At 36.6% G+C, this 21,128-nt stretch overlaps 1 protein-coding gene across 5 annotated transcripts in view; it reads left to right on the top strand.

The window, feature by feature from the left end:
* Positions 1–20,736, top strand: part of pik3r1 (phosphoinositide-3-kinase, regulatory subunit 1 (alpha)) — a 72,726-nt gene extending 51,990 nt beyond the window's left edge. For 4 of the 5 annotated variants that reach the window (XM_069938761.1, XM_069938787.1, XM_069938777.1 and 1 more), the window contains exons 8-16: positions 9,628–9,730; positions 10,268–10,366; positions 10,464–10,644; positions 11,626–11,751; positions 11,987–12,129; positions 15,081–15,257; positions 16,585–16,659; positions 16,742–16,912; positions 17,575–20,736. In XM_069938761.1, coding sequence (XP_069794862.1) covers positions 9,628–9,730; positions 10,268–10,366; positions 10,464–10,644; positions 11,626–11,751; positions 11,987–12,129; positions 15,081–15,257; positions 16,585–16,659; positions 16,742–16,912; positions 17,575–17,764 — 1,265 coding nt within the window. In that variant the 3' untranslated portion in view covers positions 17,765–20,736. Of the gene's footprint in view, positions 1–7,316; positions 7,412–9,627; positions 9,731–10,267; positions 10,367–10,463; positions 10,645–11,625; positions 11,752–11,986; positions 12,130–15,080; positions 15,258–16,584; positions 16,660–16,741; positions 16,913–17,574 lie in introns of those variants that run through there. The other variant, XM_069938794.1, reaches the window with a different exon arrangement.
* The last annotated feature ends 392 nt before the right edge of the window (positions 20,737–21,128 follow it).

Here is a 21,128-nt window from a genome sequence, read left to right as displayed (position 1 = left end):
CAGCATTCAGATCAGATTTCAGATTTATTGTCAGAGTACATACATGACATCACATACAACCTTGAGATTATTTTTCCTGCGGGCGAGGCAGAATTACCACTTATTACCCATCATTCTGTCTGTTCAGCCACAAATCAAATGATACAAACCAAATTTGTAAAGTTATCACTGCTGTGTTCAATACACAAGAGGCTTTTTGTTGTCTATTCTAGTGTAACCTCATTGGCAATCTTTCACTAGCTACATTTTATCCAATTTATTGACTTTCGGGAAAGGCTGCTGGAGGCTTTGGTGAGAAGCTTCCAAATGGGTGTGGAAGCCAGGCTTTGGACACCAGCTCGCATGCAGCAACAGCAGAGAACAAGGAATAGCAAGGCTTGGAGGATAAATGCTGTTTTTAGAGAATAACTGGTTCATACCCCATAAAACAGTGCAGCCTCAATAATTTAAATTACTTAGAAGATTGGATTACTTTGAGACATTGCAAAATATTTTGCAAATTGAGCTCTCTGTAGGTAAGGACGAGAGTTTGAATATTTATTCCAAATTTTGCCTGCTGTACTTATTGAAAGTTGAAATCAAGATTGGCACACAAGTTTTAAAGCAGTTAAAAGCAGTACCACATGTTGGGCTCCAAGTTGTGCACAAAGCTCTGTTCCAAACACGAGCTGAACTTCTCAGTACTACTTCACCTTAATCCCAATGCAACTAATGTTTTTTTAACCATGTATTTTCATATGCCTTTTTGCTCTTAAAATCTATTGATGACTCGGAGCCTACTGAGCAGGATTTATTCTCCTTGCCTCTTTCAAATTAGTATTTGTATATTTCTTTGCCCTGCCTGTAATCAACTACCAATTTATAATATCTGAATCCCTTGCAGATATTATTTCTGTATACAACTACAGGAATAGCAATATCAGCTACTAAGCTTGCAGCTGAGCAAGTGGAATTATGTAGCTTTATGGCTGTGTCACATTTTATTCCTCGTAATGCATTGTCTGAGCATGTGACTGTTGGATACTTCAGAAAGATGGCATATGACAAGTTGTAGTGAATGATAAAGGTTAGGCTAAGGAAGAAAATGAATGCATCTTTGCACTATTTGAAAATCAGATATATGTTCGCATGAGGAAGAAGATTCTGCAAACCAATCCAATCATCTTTCATCTTTCTAGCCCTTTTGCTAGCCTTTGTCCAATGATGGCTCAGTTCCCTTGCATGCAATTTAGGAAATAGATCTAAGTCTGTGGTTGTCTTAGGACAGTTATTGCTGTGCTTGGTCATGCATCACTTTATCCTACAGGGGAATGGGAATTGTGTTATTGACTACTGAGCAGTGAATGCCATGGATGACTAGATGACACAGTAAATGAGATGCGAACATAAGACTTGCAGCATTGGTAAATTTGTAAGCAAGTTTCTTGTCACATGTACCAAGATCCAGTGATGGTTTGTTTTGCAAGCATACCAGTTAGACATATAATACATAGTACAACATGCAAGACACAGAATTGCAGAGAAATCAGTTGGTTTGGAGCAAAGGTAGCTTAATTTTACTATTTTGTGGTTCATTCAGAAATCTGATTGTGAGAAATAAGCTGTCCTTGAATCTGGTGAGATGTGATCTCATATTCGGAAATCACCTTCTTTGCAAGAGGTGGGGATAAAGAGAGTGGCCAGAATGGAATGAGTCTCTAACAAGTTAGCTGCTTTTCCAAGGTAGTGGGAGTTTCAGATGGAGTTGATGGAAGGCAAAAGAGGTGGGTACATATGATGGCCTGAGTTGTGTTCACAACTTTTTGCACTTTCTTGTGGTCTTGAGTAGATGCACCTTGATGTGTGCCTGAAAAAAACATGTTTCAATGAGTACTGATAGAAAATGTTGGTAGTGAGTGATGTGGAGCTACGACTTGACCAATGCAAGTAAGCTTTCAACAGTACAAGCCACTTAAAATGCTGGCGGCGTCAATAAGGGATTCATGCAGTGAGCTTTAAGTTGAACTAGATACGACAGACCTTCAAAAACAGCACAAAGTGGATTGTAACCTATATTATGTAAAAGTCCATTTTTGTATCATATGCTCTTCAAATGGGGACTTCACTGATGCATACTGATTAAGAAAGCTGTAAATAATATTTAAAAATTGCCTACCATCATTTACAATAACCTAAGCCTTTTTTAAAAAAGGCAGGTAACCTGAGAAATCCAACTCTAGTTCTGAGTTCATGAATGGTGGAGGAACTCGGCAGGATTTGCAGCATCCTTAGGAGGTAAAGATGTATAACCAACATTTTGGGCCTGTCCCCTTCAAGATATGAGTAAAAAAACAGGCAAGCACCTGAATTAACGGGCTGGGGGGAAGGGAGAAAGAGGGCCTGTGGGGTGGGAAGAAGGGAGGGGAGGAGGGGAAAGGGGGGAGGGAAGGGAGACCAGCAGTCAAAGGATATTAATTGGTTATGGGTAGGAGGACAAGAGAGAAGTAAAAGAAGAAATGATTTGGGGAGGGGTAGTTGGCTCTGAGTGCAAGCTGAGGGAAAGAGAGAGAGTGAGCTGGGAGTAGGCTAATGGAAACCAGAGAAGTAGATGTTAATTCTATCCAGTTGGAGGGTGCCCAGATGGAATAAGAGGAATTGTTCCTCTAATTTGTGGGTGGTCTCAGTTTGGCAGTGTATGAGACTATGGACAGGCCTGTCAGCAAGGGAATGGGGCGAGGAATTGAAATGGTGGCCACTGGGTGATCCTCATTATTGCGGCAGACGGAGCCAAGGTTCTTAATGAAGTGATCTCATTCTGTATCCAGTCTGTCTAGGTCAATTAATTCTCATGTTCCTCTCTCCTATCCTAATCATATTCAGTTAAGGCCTTTTGTCTGTAAATATGTGCTCCTCACATTTTCCTGCTCCCCCTCGCCTTTCGCTCCCCCTTGTGCTCGAGTTCTGGTGGACTACTGATCTGGAAAAGAGTTCAAAGCCTACCGCAGCACCTGTGGAATTTAAGTTGAAGTAATTTGAGATACAAAACTAATGTTAATAATGTTGACCATGAAATTATTGTTGCTATAAAAACCTATTTGGTTTACTATTGTCTATCTATTGACTAGACAAGTAGGTCTGCAATAATTGTGCACTCTGGCCTATATTTGACTACAAATGCACTATTGTGGATGACTCAACCATCTTGAGGGGAGCTAGGGATACAACAAATTTCAGTCTTGCGAGTATCTAATGATGGAATAGGTTGATCATTGATTTGAATCTGGTAGTTGGGTGTCAAATGGTCAGGCATTTTATTTTTTCATGCATAGGTTGTGGTAGTTAATGGTGAGCTAGCATTTAAGCTTAGTCATTAATTTATTCTTGAGAAGATAATGTTCTTGAACTGCTACATGTTTGTGTTAAAGTAATTGCATGTGTCCTCAGTTCATAGGCAATTTTAGGGATTTATTCTAATGATTAAATTAGAAGGGTTCCTACTTTTTTGTGTACCTGGGCATCCTTGACTTCCTGGGTAGTAGAAGCTGTGAGTTGTGGAGGTGCTGTTGAAGCCACCTTGTTTATCTGTTGAAGTTGCTGGAGAAGGAGTGAATACTCAAGTTCGGGTGTCAGTTAAGTAGGTTATGTTCTGGATTATGAGCTTTTTTGCTTATTCAGAGCTGGACTTAACCAGATAAGTGAACATCAGACTCTTGATATACCTTGTAGATGAAAGAATTATGAAATGTATTACTTGTATACCTTTTGACCAGCTTCAATATTGGATGGTTAAGCTAAGCCCATTGTTGGAAGCAGGTGATTCGATAGTTATGTCAAGAGGACATTTGACCTTCTTGTTGTCGGTTAACCTGTACTTGTGTCACTTGGTACTTGTCAGATCAAGCATGAATGTTGCTTTGACTGCATGCATGGTGTCATGTACTCTTGTTAAATAAGGGGCTTTGAATGTAATAGAACAAAGTGCAATAAACAACAGACATGACATTTCTGAAGGTATAATACTAAATTGTCTGAAATGGCTGGAATCTGGAAACTCTTGCAGCTGAAGCTGCGATTTTTGCCACAAAAACTGTCTTTGTACAAGGTATGATGCCAGCTATCCCAACTTATTGTCAACTTCAGTTTTATTCGAGTTCTGTTAATGTCAAACTTGGCAAATTATTGATTTGGTGTTAAAGATAGGTTCCTCCAAATTGCCCCTTTGAGTGGATTTGGGTTTTTTTTGTGTTTGAAATTTGAAATAAAGGACCTGGTGAAAAGCTGAACTTCAAGTAGCATTTTTCTTGAAAACTTGTTCTTGACAGTGTTGTTTACAATCCATTCCAATATCTTGTAGCTGGTTAAGAATAAGGTAATAAATGGCCAAATTTGGAGTGTGGACAAGGTGTGACCCATGTAGTTTTCTGTGTTGTGCTTAAATTAGTGGCTTAACTAAGAGGTACCACTTGTTTTTGAACTAATTGCTTGGGACAAGGGTTGTTAGAATCCCTGACTTGTGCTGCACCTGCTCAGCTGTTTAGAATCAAAGTGAAACTTGGTTCTCTGGTGGAAACCTCAGGAAGGCGTAATAATACAGTACAAGTGATTTGCTGTTGGTTTTTCTTTTTAAATGACCAATTCTCTGGAAAAAATCAGTTTATCTGATGTAGGCCCGGACCTGACTATATTGGATAATTGGAGTTTTACTGTATGTCATTCATTCAGTACTTTTAGTTGAAAATGGTTGTCCTATCTTTTGCTGCTAGGCTTCAGCATACTAAAGTAAATATTTGTAAAATTGCTGCTTCTGTTAATTTGTTCATCCCCATTCATGTTACGATGTACCAGGACTAATAATTGTTTTAGTCTTAGTGAATTGAGAAGTTTTGTGGTGGAGAAAATTGCATCTTAAGTAAGTTTTTGCCTCTGCGGAAGAATAAATTCCTTGCAACAGTTCCATTTCTTTATTGGGAGTATTCTTAAAATCTGTGCAGTAAGTTGCCTGCCACATGGGCACTTCAATTGAAATACATAGAGAACTGAAATATAAGCTGTCTAAAGTGATGCAGTCATTTTTGTTCTGCACCTGTAGTCTGACCTGAGGGGATTGATCGTCAGATTCCAAGTTGTGAAAGAAGCTTCTAGGAAGGCTTTGTATTTTTGCTGAACCAGCTTTGCTGCTTCCTGCATGTCGCTGCTTGAGGTAGTTTGCTTTCCTGCAGAGATTATTTTAAGAAAACTTGTAGTGTTTCTGAAGTGGGCTCTGGTAGTGTTAGAAATGCCCCTTTATAAATAACTTGGATTTTGGTTAATGACAGCTTATTCAAATTTCTTCGTTGCAGTGCCTTCTCTTCCTCCTCCTCACCAACTATAGGAACCCCCTCCCCCCTTTCAAAAGTGCACACAAGATAGAAATCCTAAACTCAGCAAATATTTGAGCTTACCCAAGTTAATGTTTAACGAGAGATCTTTATCATTAGTTAAATGCAGACCACTGACTGTGTACAGAACTTGGGTTCATTTTATAATTATTAAACCTTGTGCTCTTCAGAGGTGCCTGTACCCTCATTGCAAAGTTGATAAGTTGTATGTGTTTTTGGGGTGATAATTACAAGGAACTGATAGGTTGCCTGGAGTTTTTAAACAGCAAAATAGCTCTGCAGCTCTGAACATACCTTGAAATCACTTGGGAAAGACCAAGTTTGGATTGAAGTTTTACACTTCTCAGAGTTTTGTTAAGGAAGTTGTCTGAAAATGGGTAATAAAAAAAGGAAAACACTTCACAGATTTTCTTGTTTACCACAAAAAGGACTTTAGTGATAATGCACTGTAAAATGTAAGCTTGTCTCTGAAAGCTTTCTCTCAATAATTTGATTTTTTTTCCATGGCGACTTCTTTTTGCTTGCCTTCTCCAACCCAGAACCACTCTGTCCGCAGTACCAGTCTTGGCATATAACTGGCATTCAATCAGGCTATGTAGAGGCAATGGAAAATCATCTGTCCATCAATTTTTGTACTTGAGCTAATTTAGCATATCATATGGTGGTGCAGTATGATAGATTGGTTTGAGTGAGCATTAACCTGATTGCACAAGTCTATGCATCCAGAGTTTGTTTCTTTTTGTTAAAGCCCTGAAGGTACAAAATTTTCATGTACTGGTTTTACAACAGAAAACTTATTTCCAATTTTAAAACTTTTTTTCACAGCCTCTGTAAAAGTAAAATAACTTTTGAACATTGCCACACTATTTTAAAAATGTATCTTATTGGGTTTTTTAAAGTACAATAATAAGGGAAGCAGCAGATGCTTCCATTTAATGGAAACGGATTTTGTGCAAAAAAAACCCTTTGTTACAATCTTCCTCCAGCAGGCAGATCTATAGCAGTAAATGTGTTCATCAGTACAGCACCATAATTAGCTGCATCGTAGTTTTTGGATAGGTTCTTCAGTGTATCAGGTGGAATTTTTGGCTGATATTCCCATTGTGAATTGTGGCAATCTTGGAGTGAAGTCTCAAAGTTGACTTCTGAATGCAGCTCCATGAAAGAATCCTTTGTGGTCCTTTGTTTTGATTTAGACTTACTTTGATCTTTTAAACTTAGAGAAAGTGAATGTTTAAACCCAAATGCTGAATATGCCCGTCTGTGCAGAGCTTTGTCCTCTGTCTGTGTGTTCTTCCTGTTGGACTTCGTACTCTTACCTTCTTGCATAGATGGTGGTTGGTTTTGTTTAAGGTCAATTGTGTAAATTTAAAAACGTTGTTAGACAGTTCATTTTAACTGGGATTGACAATTTTTTTTAATGACAGGTATTTTAAAATAAACTCTATTTTTGTTTTCCTTCAACTTAAAGTGCCAGCATTGAAGTAGATTTTTAAAAAGTGTAAATTATTCCAAATGTTAACACTTTTTGAAATGAACTACTGGTAGCTATATCTACTGCCAAATGCACTGAGGAGCCTACGTGCTGCAGTTAAGGTTTTGTCAGCCTGCCAGAGAGGGAAGTACCAAGCTGAAACTCTTCAATATGAAACTGAAATTCTTGGTGTTAATTTATTCTGCAGCCTTTTGATCTGTTATCTATTCTGTTTGCAATTTTAGATTTACTGAATTTTGGAATTGAAATATAAAATGATATTGAAAGCCACTGCATATAGGAAATGAACAGGAGTGGTCTGGTGATATTACCTTGATTGGATTGGCTGTGGTGTATGATGTAAGAGGTTACAGTGCAGCCCTTCATAGGTTTTAAAATGAATTCCAAGACACCATTATAAAAAGACTGCATTTGTTCTTGTGATTGACCCTGAACAGCAGTGCTTGAATATTATTGTGCAATACTGTTTGGAATATGGAAGAACTAGAATTAGACTACTGTAGAACAGAACTTCACTGTGCCACAGATTTGATGTTTTACATAGAAATGGATCCACCAGGTAACGCTGCAATAAAACCAAACCAGCATTGGTTTTACTGTATATGTGTGCAATCTTTCCATGTTAGAAACTTGGAGGTTATTTTTAAAAGGGACCAATGCAGGTTATAGAATGTTTCTCATCTTTCAGAGCCATGTCGTGTTTATTGTGAATGAGGAGGATTTCCTACAACCCCCATTCCTCCCCCCCCCCCCCCACCACCCTCCACCACCTTTGTATCGGACTCATTAACTTCAGAGCTGTAGGGGATACTTTAGTTATGGCTTGTAACTCAATTTAATGAAAGGTAAGACTATATTAAAGAATGTTTGATGCCCAAAATAATTTATCCAAAAATATTGTTTCATCTTGCTGTCAAGTTGTTAAATAAGCTGATCTTTAGCAAGGTGCATCCCTAAATTTTCCTTCAATCAAAATGGTAATGTAAAAAGAGTGCATTTAAAAGAAAATATAATTGCAAGGTGTATTACCTCATAATGACATTAAGGAAGCCACTGAATCTGCAGAGACAAATTGAACTTGTATTTGATAAGCATCCCAGTGATGTGTTATTGAAACCAGTGCAGGATTCATTTGACATTAAAATGATGTGCAATGTTAAATTCTAGTTTCATGATACAAGAGCTGAATTTTAAGAGGAAAGTTGCGCATGCCGGGCTTGCTTGTGCAGTAGGAACTGAAGAATGACTATATTTCAGCTGCCTAATTGGTGAAATGCTGCTGCTTCACTTCCAACTCGAGTGATGACCTAATATTAAAGGACTGATTTTTTTTTTCTCTATTGTTAATTCTAACTATTTTAATGTGTACATAGTTACAATTAACTAGACAACGGACTCTTTACTTCAATTAGCAATATTAACAAATTATAAATAATCTAGAGTTGTATTCTGCAGATCTTAATTAGTAATCTGTTGTATGTTAAATTGTTGATGTATGGGGGGAATTTTTTGAAATTTCAATTAAATTAGCTGACAGTCATGGGTTTTTATATTTGTATTGTAGATGCTAGAATTATAGCAGCTGTTTCATATTCTTTCTAGTGACATAGTTAATCTGCACTTCAAAACCTATAAAGATCCTGCCTATGTTTAGTGTCTCTATATTAATGGCTTATCTTTGACGGTTTAATGTCAACTGGAGTTGAAAAAAGTCTGCAGTATTGTTTTTATTGGCTGTAGAATTTGTTTCTGTATGGTTCATTTAAAGAGCTTTTCAGCAAGATTTCAGTGAGGTAGGCTTAACTCTTAAATAACCATTTTCTCTTTGATCTGGCAACCACCCTCCCCCCCCCAAAAAAATCCAAACAATTAGAGTACTTTAGTGAATCGGAACTATTGGTGGAAACAAAGGTTAATTGGACAATATTTGAAAATTATTAAGTAGAATGTGTTTAATGTCAGATTTAATCTGACAGGTGTGTTTGGTGTATTGAATGCTTCATTTCAAAAAATTTTCAATGACTTTAATTCCTAATGCAATAGCATTTGTGTTCATTTGAATTTTTTTTGCATGAGCAAGTTCCTTAAATCAGGTGTGCATACCTATTCTTGCTATATTTCATTATTAGGTTTTTTTTAAAAATGAAATGTCATTGCTTTGATCTAATTTGGAGTATGTTTTGAAATTGTAGAGCAATGCATGTGAATTTCAGAAAATAAGTCAAAAATATTTCAGTGTAGAGCTTGAGCAGCAAATGAGTTCAATTCTGTACAGCTGATTATCAATTAAAAATACATTTAAGCATATTTTGATTTGCACTCATTTTCAAGTAGAATATTGAGAGAAAATGTTGAATTGCAGGGGTCGGCTCATTTTTATTGCAGTTAGATAATTCTCCAGATTGTGGAATATTTTATTTTCTTGTGGTAAAGCTATCCAGTTTAGAATACTTGGTATATTTGTCTTTGGGTTTTCAATCATACTTAAATCGGCTCCCTTAATTAAATGATATTGTCTAATTTACTATTAAACTATGCATTCACTCACTATAACCAGCTGCAGTGCTCTAAACTTGAACACATTTAACCATTGTCATTAGATGTTTGAGTACTTCATTAAAACATTTACTGCTTCTGAAATGTTGTGAAACTTTTGAACCCCTCAGTATAATTCATATGGCTAGCTTATTATTAAAATGCAAATGTTTTTTCGATACTTAATATAACATTTTAATATTTTTAATTGTCCTTGGGATTTTTTTTAAATTCTTGCAGCTTTGCCTCCGAAACCACCAAAGGCCACACCTGTAACTAATAACGGGATAAACAGTAACATGGCTCTGCAAGATGCGGAATGGTATTGGGGTGATATTTCCAGGTGAGTCTGTAAACTCAAGTTCTTGGTATTCAATAAAAAAAAATGAGTTAACACTTCACCCCTACGATGGAGCTAAAATAGTTAGCTCAATATAGGTAAAGGTGTAAAGTAGAAAAAAATGACTAAACGTAAACACCAAATCAGAAATTACCTCCATTATTTAGATAGCTGATGTGAAGAGCTTGTGTGCTTGTTAACAGAAATTTAGGATAATTAAATTGGAGAAGAAACACTTTCCAAAGAATTTTTTTTTTCCTGCTTTCAGGCAGGTTAGAACACAACAGGATCATGCAAACTTGAGAAAAAAATTGACCATGGTAGTATGTGCAATGACTCCTGGAATGTAAATTAGATTCAAATATATTCTCAAAGGAATAGTATCTGATAAAATAAAAATAACTGATTCCCAAAATGGTATCTCTCCACTTCATAGCAGTTTTTACATGAACTACAAATTGCTAATTTTATTTTTTCTTCTTGATTTCTAACCTACATGCTGAAGAATGTGAGAATAATTGATAATTCTTTTTGTTTTAGAGAGGAGGTCAATGAAAAACTGCGTGATACAGCTGATGGTACATTCTTAGTCCGTGATGCATCGACGAAAATGCATGGCGACTACACTCTTACCTTGAGGTAAATTTGACTATTTGTTATAAACTTTTTGCTTTTTGATTATCTTGATTAATTCTTTTGTCATATCGAAAATTGGAAAATGTGATTCCTTTTTCAGGAAAGGAGGCAACAATAAATTAATCAAAATTTTTCATCGAGACGGCAAATATGGCTTTTCTGACCCACTGACTTTCAACTCTGTAGTGGAGCTTATAAATCATTATCGCCATGAATCATTGGCTCAATACAACCCAAAACTAGACGTTAAACTCTTATACCCCGTGTCCAAGTTCCAGCAGGTATGATTTAATTGTATACTTCTCTTCTAAACGATGGTGGCATCTGTTTTAAGATGCACGCTTTGGGCTTGTATATATTTGCAAGTTTGGTGACTTGCCTCCCAAAACAGAAGCAGCACTTCAAATAGTTACAAGCTTCCTTTATATTTAATGTTAATAAAAGGATCTTTCTGACTTAACCCACTGCCTATGATCACCATGTGCCCATACACAGAGGTAGAAGGCCAAATCTCCCCCATGTGTGACTGATGAGCCTAGTACCTGAAAAAGTAAAAATGTGTGACGGTTGGCAAAGCCCCAGCATCACCTTTGACTTAAATACCTGTGGTTAAATGTCCTTGGTTATACCAGATGTTCAGAACTATTGATTTGTAAGTTTTAAAGTAACCAAATTTGTAATTTAATATTTTAAGTTACAGAAAAAGCTGGGCTTAAAACAAAATTTATCTAGACTAAAATATCTAAGAAAAAGAAAACAGTTCCACTTCCAATCCCCATTAAAATTTCAAGGGAAATCTCAGGATGATTAGTTTGCCTTTGGACTCCAAAGAACAGAGAGAAGTGACAAAATTTGTATTATGACTAGAGGGCTTTGACTTGAACAAAGTCTTGGACTTCTGTTTAAAGGTAGAAGAGCCAATTCTCTTCTGTTTGAAACTGCTAATATCTGCCAGCAAGATCGGAGTCGGAATTTTTTTTGCATAATGCCCATGGTGCTAATCATTTAACACAGCTATTCTTAACTTATTTTGGCTGTGGCCCCCTTAGGACTCTGCTCAAAGTTTATGGGCTCACTTCCCTATGAAGCAATCAAGTTTTGGTTTCATCTGCACTTCGACTACATGAAAAACAGAAACATTTGTAACTGAGGTGTAAAAAAAAAGTGCTTAAATGTGCTGTGTCATGAGGTTGGGACGGGTGCATAGTGCCTCCATTGAGAGTGGCTGATTTAACATCAAACCATTTTTCTGTTTTCTTCAGGATCAAGTGGTAAAAGAGGATAACATTGATGCAGTGGGTAAGAAACTGCATGAGTATCACACTCAGTATCAAGAGAAAAGCAGGGAATATGACCGACTTTATGAAGAGTGTACAAGGACGTCTCAAGTGAGTTTTGCCGCTAACCTAATGAATTGTATAAAATAGTTTTTTTTTTCAGGCTGGAAAATTGTGCAAGGTGTTTCATCCGTGGAAATGTGTTTGTGAGAATGAGTAGATTTTTTTTGAGTTGAATTGCTAATTATTCCCATTTAATGGGAATTAAATTAATTTTTTTTGAACTGTAACAAAATATGGTTACCAAATGTGTTGAATTTGAGATACTTTGTTTATTTTCAATCAGGAAATTCAAATGAAAAGGACAGCTATTGAAGCATTTAATGAAACAATCAAAATATTTGAGGAACAGTGTCAAACACAGGAAAGGTACAGCAAGGAGTATATTGAAAAATTCAGACGAGAAGGAAATGAAAAAGAGATCCAGAGGTTTGTATCTACCCACTTCAATTTTGGTCCAAATTGGTTTTTTTTAATTGTTAACGTTTTAAATTCCAGGCAAATGAAAATCTCATTATACGAGATGTGGTTTGCACATTTTTTTAAAACTAAATTTGAAAGGAATTTCAATGTCAGTGGTGGTGACAATCTGTAAATTGTTACCACAGAGAATGAGATAATTATAGTTAATGGTAAGCTACATAATTGTACGAGGGAGATGAAAATATAAAGTCATGAGATAAGGTTCAGGTAGAGCATGAATAGTGTGAACTGATAAAGGACTGTGCAGTACTACTTTATTTACAAGGACTAAACCAGACCATTTGATCCAACTGGTCTTTGCCTGTATTTATATTTCTAATAAACCTTCTTGTTTTCATTTGTTCAAGTGACCCCTTTTCCCATCTTCGATACTTGTGCATCCAAGTACATCAATCCTAATTGCTTCTGCTACATTTTGCAACAGCAGGTTCTTCATTCTTATTGAGCAGCATAAAATAAGCCTCTGCTAAATTCTTTGTGATAGCTATCTTTTTCTCACTATGTTAGATGGTTGCAATTGGAAACCAGTTTTTCCAAGTCTGTCCCGTTAAATCCTAGTTTGAAGAACCTGTATGTTTCTCATTGTTCCTGGAGGAAAAAAGAATCAGTTGCCAGTCCATTTAATTTTTTTTTTCCTGATAATTTTATCCTGTCAAAATGTAATCTGCATTCATTGCTTCATTATATTTTATGAAGTTTCGAGTTTCGCATATTACTCTAAATGTTTTGTAACTATGCTCTATATAGATATTGGATTTTATTCCTCTGGAACTGAATCTCAGCATGTACTGTGTATTCTATGGCTTATAGATTTCCTTGTCTATTTTGTAAATTCGGATTCTGTTTTCCTATACCTCCTTAAATAAATAACTATTTCAATTCCCAAGAAGCAGTTGGACTCTTCATTCCTACAAAAACCTATCTTGCACTTCAATTTTTAAATGCTGAAACTGATCAGCATGTGAGGCCAGCACCTTTGGAAATAAGAACAGTTAACATTTGGGTCACAGACCCTTCTTTTGAACTTGGAAAGATTTTTTTTTAATAAATGATAGGTTGCAGAGCAGTTAGAGGAAGAGATGAGGCAAGAGTGCCCATATGATGGGCTGCTGCCTTGGTTCTTCTGGAGGTTCTCCATTTAGTTTGAGCCGTTAGAAGATGATCATACAAATAAAGGAACATAACATGTCATGAAATGAAGGGCTATGAGTCTTGTCCAGCAGATCAGCCAAGAGAATAAGAATCGGCTTCCAGCAGAAATGACCAGTTATCCGTTGCAGATTTGATAGTGTCAGGGCGTACGGTATCCTCAGATGGAGAACGGGGTATTGTTCAGTAAGTTTGACTTGTAGTAGTGTGATTGCCACAGGCAATTGCCATAGGATGGAACATTCAACTGGCAGGCCAAAGGAAACGCACTATCACTTACTGTGAACTAAACCAAATGGAACAAGCTTGGATTGGCAATTCTGGCATGGCAAGTTTGGCTGAAGGGCCTGTTTCTGGGTTGTGTGATGGTTGTGCATAGCTCTCTCCCAATATGTTTGGTTTATTAATCCAGCGTACAGCACTGAACTACTTATCCTGGTGATTCTTAGACTTGGATAAGATTGCATAAATCGAACTATTGTAGAAATCCATGTCAACTATTTTATTTCATTCAGTCACTGAGATATTTTGTCACCTGATTTTGTTTTCTCTACAATGCCTCTGGTGTCTTCCCTATAAAAGTCATTAGGGGCAAGTAGTTTGTGGACGGAACTAATGCAGGAATCCATTTTTATTTTTTGAAATATGTATTTAATTCCTGTCTTTCATCTGTCAATCGTTCATTTTCCCCAGAGAGTTATTGTATGTGGATATAATTGGATTATATGTTCCATCTGTTATCTGAATATCAAGAAGTGAAATCCCTTGTGAATCTAGGGACTGGTCCCCTCTGGTATTAGGTATTTTTTTTAAACTTCATTATTGTAATCGTCCTCTTTTTTGCACATTCAGTGAAAGATCAGGCAAAATTATCTCGATAGAATTATCTGGCTCTTGGTTTCTTTTTAAACACTCTTATATAAAGACTTTTGTTTAATAGTCTGCAGTATTTTCATTTTGCTCTGCTTTCACCAACTGTTAATCCTCTGTTTCCCTGAATCGTCTATGTAGTTTTCTCTAGTTATTTTAGAGGGTGTAATTTGGAACAATTTCAAAACTAATTTTTGTTGTGGTACACAAGTTAAATAACCCTTAAGTAGCACTTTATATACATAACATTATAGCCCAGTCAGACCCTTGGCCCATGATGTTGTGCTATATAAAATCTAATCCTTTCCGACCTTACATCTGTGTGCAAGTCACTTAGATGTCCCTATTGTACCAGCCTCCACCACCATCCCTGGCAATGCATTTCAGGCATTTATATAAAACTTGCCTCTGACATCTCCTTTAAACTTTCTTTCACTCACCTAAACAAGTATCCTTTGGTATTTGATGTTGTTGCCCCAGGAAAAAATTTCTGGCAGTCCACCCTATCCACACTTATCTCCATAATTTTGTATACTTCTATTAAGTCGTCTCTCTACGGTCATCATTCCAAAAATTAAAGCCCTTGCTCTGTCAGTCTTGCGTCATAAAATTTGTTCTCCAATCCCGGCAACATCCAAGTAAATTTCCTCTGCACCCTCTCCAAAGCCTCTACATCCATCTATAATGAGTGACCAGAACTGGATGCAATACTCTAAATGTGGTCTAACCAGAATTTTACAGAGCTGCAACATTACCTAATGACAACTAAAGCCCAGAATCCCTGTTTCTCTAAACTGTTAAACATCTTGCCATTGTACGGTTTTGTGTTGAGTATTATGTTTAAATTCAGTGTTCATAATGTATTGTCTTTTTTTTAGGATTATGGTAAATTATGAAAAGCTGAAATCGCGCATCAGTGAAATTGTTGACAGCAAGCGGCGATTAGAAGAAGATTTGAAAAAACAAGCAGCTGATTACAGGGAGATTGACAAAAGGATGAACAGCATCAAACCTGACCTAATTCAACTAAGAAAGACAAGAGACCAGTATCTAACGTAAGTAATATAATTCAGGGTCATTTGAATCTCAAGGTGCTGGAATTGCTTAGGTTGCAAGGCAAAGTGTCACCATGGGTAATGTTAGATTTGCTGAGTATTTCCAGCATTTTGTTTCAATTTCATATTTCCAATGTTCACATTATTTTATTTCAGGCTTTCCAACTTTTTGTGTGTTATTAGAAACCAAACATGGTAGCTCTATGAATATATCTGAGCACAAACAGTAAAGATTTCAACTCAAGTATTTTAACCATATAACCACTTACAGCACAGAACAGGCCAACTCGGCCCTACTAGTCCATGCCATAAACAAATCCCCACCCTCCTATTCCCACTGACCAGCACCCGGTCCATACCCCTCCAGTCCTCTCCATGTAACTATCCAGTCTTTCCTTAAATGTAACCAATCATCCCGCCTCGACCACGTCTGCCGGAAGCTCATTCCACATCCCTACCACCCTTTGCGTAAAGAAATTTCCCCTCATGTTCCCCTTATAATTTTCCCCCTTCAATCTTAAACCATGCCCTCTAGTTTGAATCTCCCCCACTCTTAATTGAAAAAGCCTACCCACGTTTTACTCTGTCTGTCCCTTTTAAAATCTTAAACACCTCTATCAAGTCCCCTCTAAATCTTCTACGCTCCAGAGAAAAAAGCCCCAGTCTGCACAACCTTTCCCTGTAACTCAAACCTTGAAATCCTGTCAACATTCTTGTGAACCTTCTCTGCACTTTCTCTATTTTGTTTATATCTTTCCTATAATTTGGTGACCAAAACTGTACACAGTACTCCAAATTTGGCCTCACCAATGCCTTGTACAATTTCATCATAACCTCCCTACTCTTGAATTCAATACTCCAATTTATGAAGGCCAACATTCCAAATGCCTTTTTCACCACACCATCTACCTGAGTATCAGCCTTAAGGGTACTATAGCCTACCATTTAATGCATATGACCTATTTAGATTTGCCTTTCCAAAATGTAACACCTCACACTTATCTGTATTAAATTCCATCAGCCATTTCTCAGCCCACACCTCCAGCCTTCCTAAATCACCTTTTAATCTATGGTAATTTTAAAAATTTTTGGGGAGTTAGTTACCTAATTTTCAATTGGATTTGAAATGGAATACATTGGATTGCATTTTTTTCACTGGGGAGGCAGCAGGGAAATTAACTTTGAAATGATGCTCGATTGCCAGGAAACTAGATTGAGTAAAGGAACAAAACAGTAATGAAATAAGATAAACAGTGACTCAAGAAGTACAAAACCTGCTTGATCAATAATGGTTACTCCTGTTGATTTTACTTTTCTATTCTTGAAGATGGCTGACACAAAAGGGAGTTCGACAAAAGAAGATTAATGAGTGGCTTGGCATTAAGAATGAGAATGCTGAAGAGTAAGTAATTTTAATTTTTAACTACAATACATTTTTAAAGGATGTTCAGATGATTTAATGACAGAAAATGTTTTTATTTTAGTCAATACTCTATGGTGGAGGATGATGAAGATCTACCTCATCAAGATGAACGAACATGGAATGTAGGAAATATTAACAGGACTCGGGCAGAGAGCTTTCTCAGAGGAAAGCGAGATGGAACGTTCCTCGTCCGAGAAAGTAGCAAGCCAGGCTGTTACGCATGCTCAGTCGTGTATGTGATCTTATCTTTTCTACAATGTTCTATTTTTGAAAAAGTCCCTTTATGAAACGATTTTAAATGATGCTTGGGATGCTACAGATTTTCCTGTGCAAGATTTGTGGCCTTAAATTTGAACACAGCAGTAATGTTACAGGATTATACAAATGAGATTGTTCTGTGGTTTAAGGAACATCCTAGACCAGGATATGCTCAAGTACTAATGATCCCATTTTATCCTATATCTGAGTGACTTGGGTACTTCACCTTAAACATTGCTAGGTTAGGATATGATGTTTTATCCCCATAACTTTCATGCATTTCGTGAAGGCCTAAAGTGGCAATTTCCTAACATTGATGTGGATAAATCCTTGTAACAATTTGTATCACCATTTTTAAGGATTTCATTATTTTTTTTAAACAAAAACCTTCAGTTCCACCATTTGGGATCTATAATACAGCCTTTCTCTTTGAAAATTACTGTTTCTTCTTTTGGAAATTATTTATCATCCCTTAACGTGGCAAACATTAAAGCAGAATAATGATGGGTAATGCTACCCAAGCTTAAAACATGGGTTGATATTTTCTACCTGAAAGAAATTAGTTTTAATCAAAGACTATTAGTGATGTACTATATTTCCAACGCATTTTAATCATCACGTTTATTTCCCTTGCAGGGTGGACGGTGATGTGAAACACTGTGTCATAAATAAAACTCCCACAGGATATGGATTTGCCGAGCCATACAACTTATACAACTCACTTAAGGAACTGGTGCTACATTATCAGCATACATCACTTGTGCAGCACAACGACTCCCTTAATGTCACACTAGCCTATCCAGTATATGGTAATCAGAGAAGATGAAAGCTAAAGATGTGGCTTTTAACTGCTGTTCTTGGTCATTGAAATGGCTCCTATTTCTTTGCTCTGATTCCTGTTATGGAGACTGTGTGCAAAGTTGACTTGAGCTCTCCAGACATGAGAGAGAGGCAACCATGTTAGAGCTCTGAACATGAAGTCCTAAATTCACATTAATTGAAGACTGCTGAACTATCTCCTTTTTGGGGATGTTGGGACCTATTTTTATTGGTGCTTGTTTACATTATTCTCAAGGATTCACCAGTTGGAATGTGGGATACTGCAAATCCATGGGAATTTAAAAAACGAAGCGAGAACATCAATGCTTATGAAATTCAATGACCTGTTTCTCTTTGATCCAGATCATGGAAATGTATCAACCCATTAGAGAATCAAATGAGGACTTCACATGTAGCAAGCTGGCTGGCACTTTGATCATTTGTACCAGGTTTATGATAAATGGAATGTTTTTGGGGGGTGGGTTGGGGGGGGGGGGGACGGGTGGTGAACGAGACGCTCTCAGAAAGTGCCGGGTTCCTCGATTTGAGGCTGTATATGGCTGTTTTATAAACTTTAAAAGCTGAAGGAAAGGACTTTGACAAAAATGGCAAACAGTATATTAAATCATTGTGTATAAGATGTATATGGATCATCCCCACTCTGAGACAGTTGGATCAAGTAAAAATGCTATCAGCCTAATCATAGTGGATTTTGCATTGTTTCTCCTATTTTAAAGCTTCCCCCCGCCCCCCCGATATTGCTATGCAAGTCTGCATATTGCATATCAATATTTTCAAAAGAGTGTACCAACAATATAAGCTCAGTTTTGTTACTAAAAGTGTTGTCAGTTTTTGCAATGTTCTGTTGGGTGTTTCCAAAACACACAGGATGTCTGTGAATGCAGCTTTGAAAATGAGAAGCAAGGGCAGGGGAGAGACTGATTGATGCATTCGAAATCATTGGATAATGCTATTTGAATAGCAATTTGACTATTTTAAGATAAAGATTTGTAAAACAAAACACTTCAGATATTTCATAAATGTATTATATTGCAGTGGTTTTTAGCTGGTTTAGCCATTCACATTGCTTTCTCCTAACAAGCAATTGTATTTAATGTATCCAGAAAACACTAAGCATCTTTTTTATCGCTCAAAAGGAAAGCATAAAAGTCCCAAGCCTAATGCTGAGAGTTTCTTGCTGCAGCTTGATTACGGAACTCCTTGATTTTTCGTTCTATGTACAATTTTCAGGCTTCTTAAATTAATGTGTTCTATACTCGGATTGTTTTCTGATTTGCCTCATTATTTTCAATTTTGCCACGGTCCTGCACTTGTGGGCCTTGGCCCTTTAACTTATTACCTCAGTTGTTTTTAAAACAAAATTAGCCATTCAATGGGCATAATTGTATCCCTATACCTGAACTTTTAGCAGCAACATGTTTGATAAAATCCTTTATCTTGCTCAATGCATTGTGTAATTCAGTTTGTTTCACACGACACAAAAGCGGAAGTGTTTTGTAACTTCAACATAATGGTACGTGCTGTGAGACACCTGGAAAGATACCATACCTTTGTGGTATGCTAACTTCTGGTGTGTTCCTGTGGCACATATAGTAGAATACCAGCCTTCTGAACAGAACCACAGTTGATTTGAATTTAATTTGGAGTTGCAGTGTGGTAACAGGCATATCCGGTCCATATCACCAAATACACAAGCAGCAAATTAACCTACTACTCCCATAGGTCTTTGGAACGTGGGAGGAAACCCACATGGACACAGGGAGAACACACAAACTCCTTACAGACAGTGGCGGAATTTTTTTTTTGTTATTCCATCTGAGGATTTTTTTCAATGTGTTTCATTTCCCCCCCATATTAGAATGCACCATCTAGAAGCACACCTTGATTATCCATCTGCAAGGTCATTAGTTCATTGTTACCTTCCTATTGACCATTGATGGAGACCTTTAAACTCTTAACAATTTTTTTGGAAGCCAGATTTGTGGGGGAGGGGTGGAGAAAAATTGAAAAATTTCTTGTTTAACTTACTAAAAGTGAAAATTATTGTACAATTTACAATGTAAATTTAAATGAAGTCTGCACATTATGCAATCAAGCATTCATTACTATGCAATTTGAGTTGTCACAGAACAAAGTGCAAATAGGCTAAAAGACAATCGAGTAAAAAGTTTTATGATTTTACACTAAGTCCACTATGGTCTTCTATTTTCTCTTAACTAAGATGACTTGTTGGTAAATGAAAACTAGTGAGTGCTTACCATTTGTGCACATTTTGTAATCCAATTTTTGGGTCATTTTGTTTATTGGCAGCATGTGAGGAAAAATATTTACTTTTCCTAATGTTCAATGAAGATATTAAATCTACAATATTAGACTATAAAGATGTAATGAGAGTTTCACTTATTATTACTTTTTCGTGCACCACTGCAATTTTTGAATATTTCCAACTTCAGAATACTTGTGCATTTGGTAGTGTGAAACAATCGAAATGTGTCTGCAACAAAGTAATTTTGGTTCCATGAGCATGCTTCAGGCTCTTCAAAGGTACCACATGTGATGAGCTTTACAAATTTAATTCAACTGTTAAATGTTTGGGTGTTGAGCTGGTTATGCGCACAGAATTTTTTTTCTGTATTGAAATCATTTGTTTTTGTGTCCCAAAAGTGTATGTTCTCTGTATTTTGCTGTAGCTGTGTTTTTTGAAGAAGCTATGCTCTTTTAAACGTGTGTAATGCTTCTTTGTTTAATGGTACTACTGCTGACAAGCTTTTAAAAACAAAAATTGCATTGTGCCATTTTGTTCAGTGTTGCATTTCTGTGAAATTTCCTTCATTGTGGAATTTTGTGTTTTCACATGGTGATGCCTATCTTAACAAAGCTGATCTGAAAGGATATTAATCTTGTAATTATTCATGAGCCATTTTATTTCTTAAAAGTAATAAATGTAGTTGCAGAATTTGTCCTGATGTTGGGCGTTTTAAAAAAAAAAAGTCTGTCACCCCCACCCCCATTCCAAAACTATTCTACATTTGAGTAAATTCAAAGTGGGGGGGGTGTATAGGCTGAATCTTTCAGCTGATTGCATAAGGCATTAATTTTATTTTCATTTTAACCAGCTACTTTCAAGAAGTGATCAGATACAACTTTATTTCTCTTATACCCTTTGGCAGGTTCATCACCAAGAAACTGCAGTTGATGCCCAATGTGCTGCCATTTTCAGTCTTTTATAAAATTAAATTCCATTAGTTGAAATAATTTCCATACATTAGTTAAGATTGCTTTGTTTAAAAAGACCTTTTTAATATAAAAAGTAGCAGGGTAGATTTTTTAGCCCGAAAAATCTGTACTAT

This window comes from Narcine bancroftii, chromosome 1 (genome assembly GCF_036971445.1).
Source record: "Narcine bancroftii isolate sNarBan1 chromosome 1, sNarBan1.hap1, whole genome shotgun sequence".
Classification (NCBI taxonomy): domain Eukaryota; kingdom Metazoa; phylum Chordata; class Chondrichthyes; order Torpediniformes; family Narcinidae; genus Narcine; species Narcine bancroftii.
Note: the sequence above shows the minus strand (reverse complement) of the source record. Positions and strands in the feature narration are given on the sequence as shown.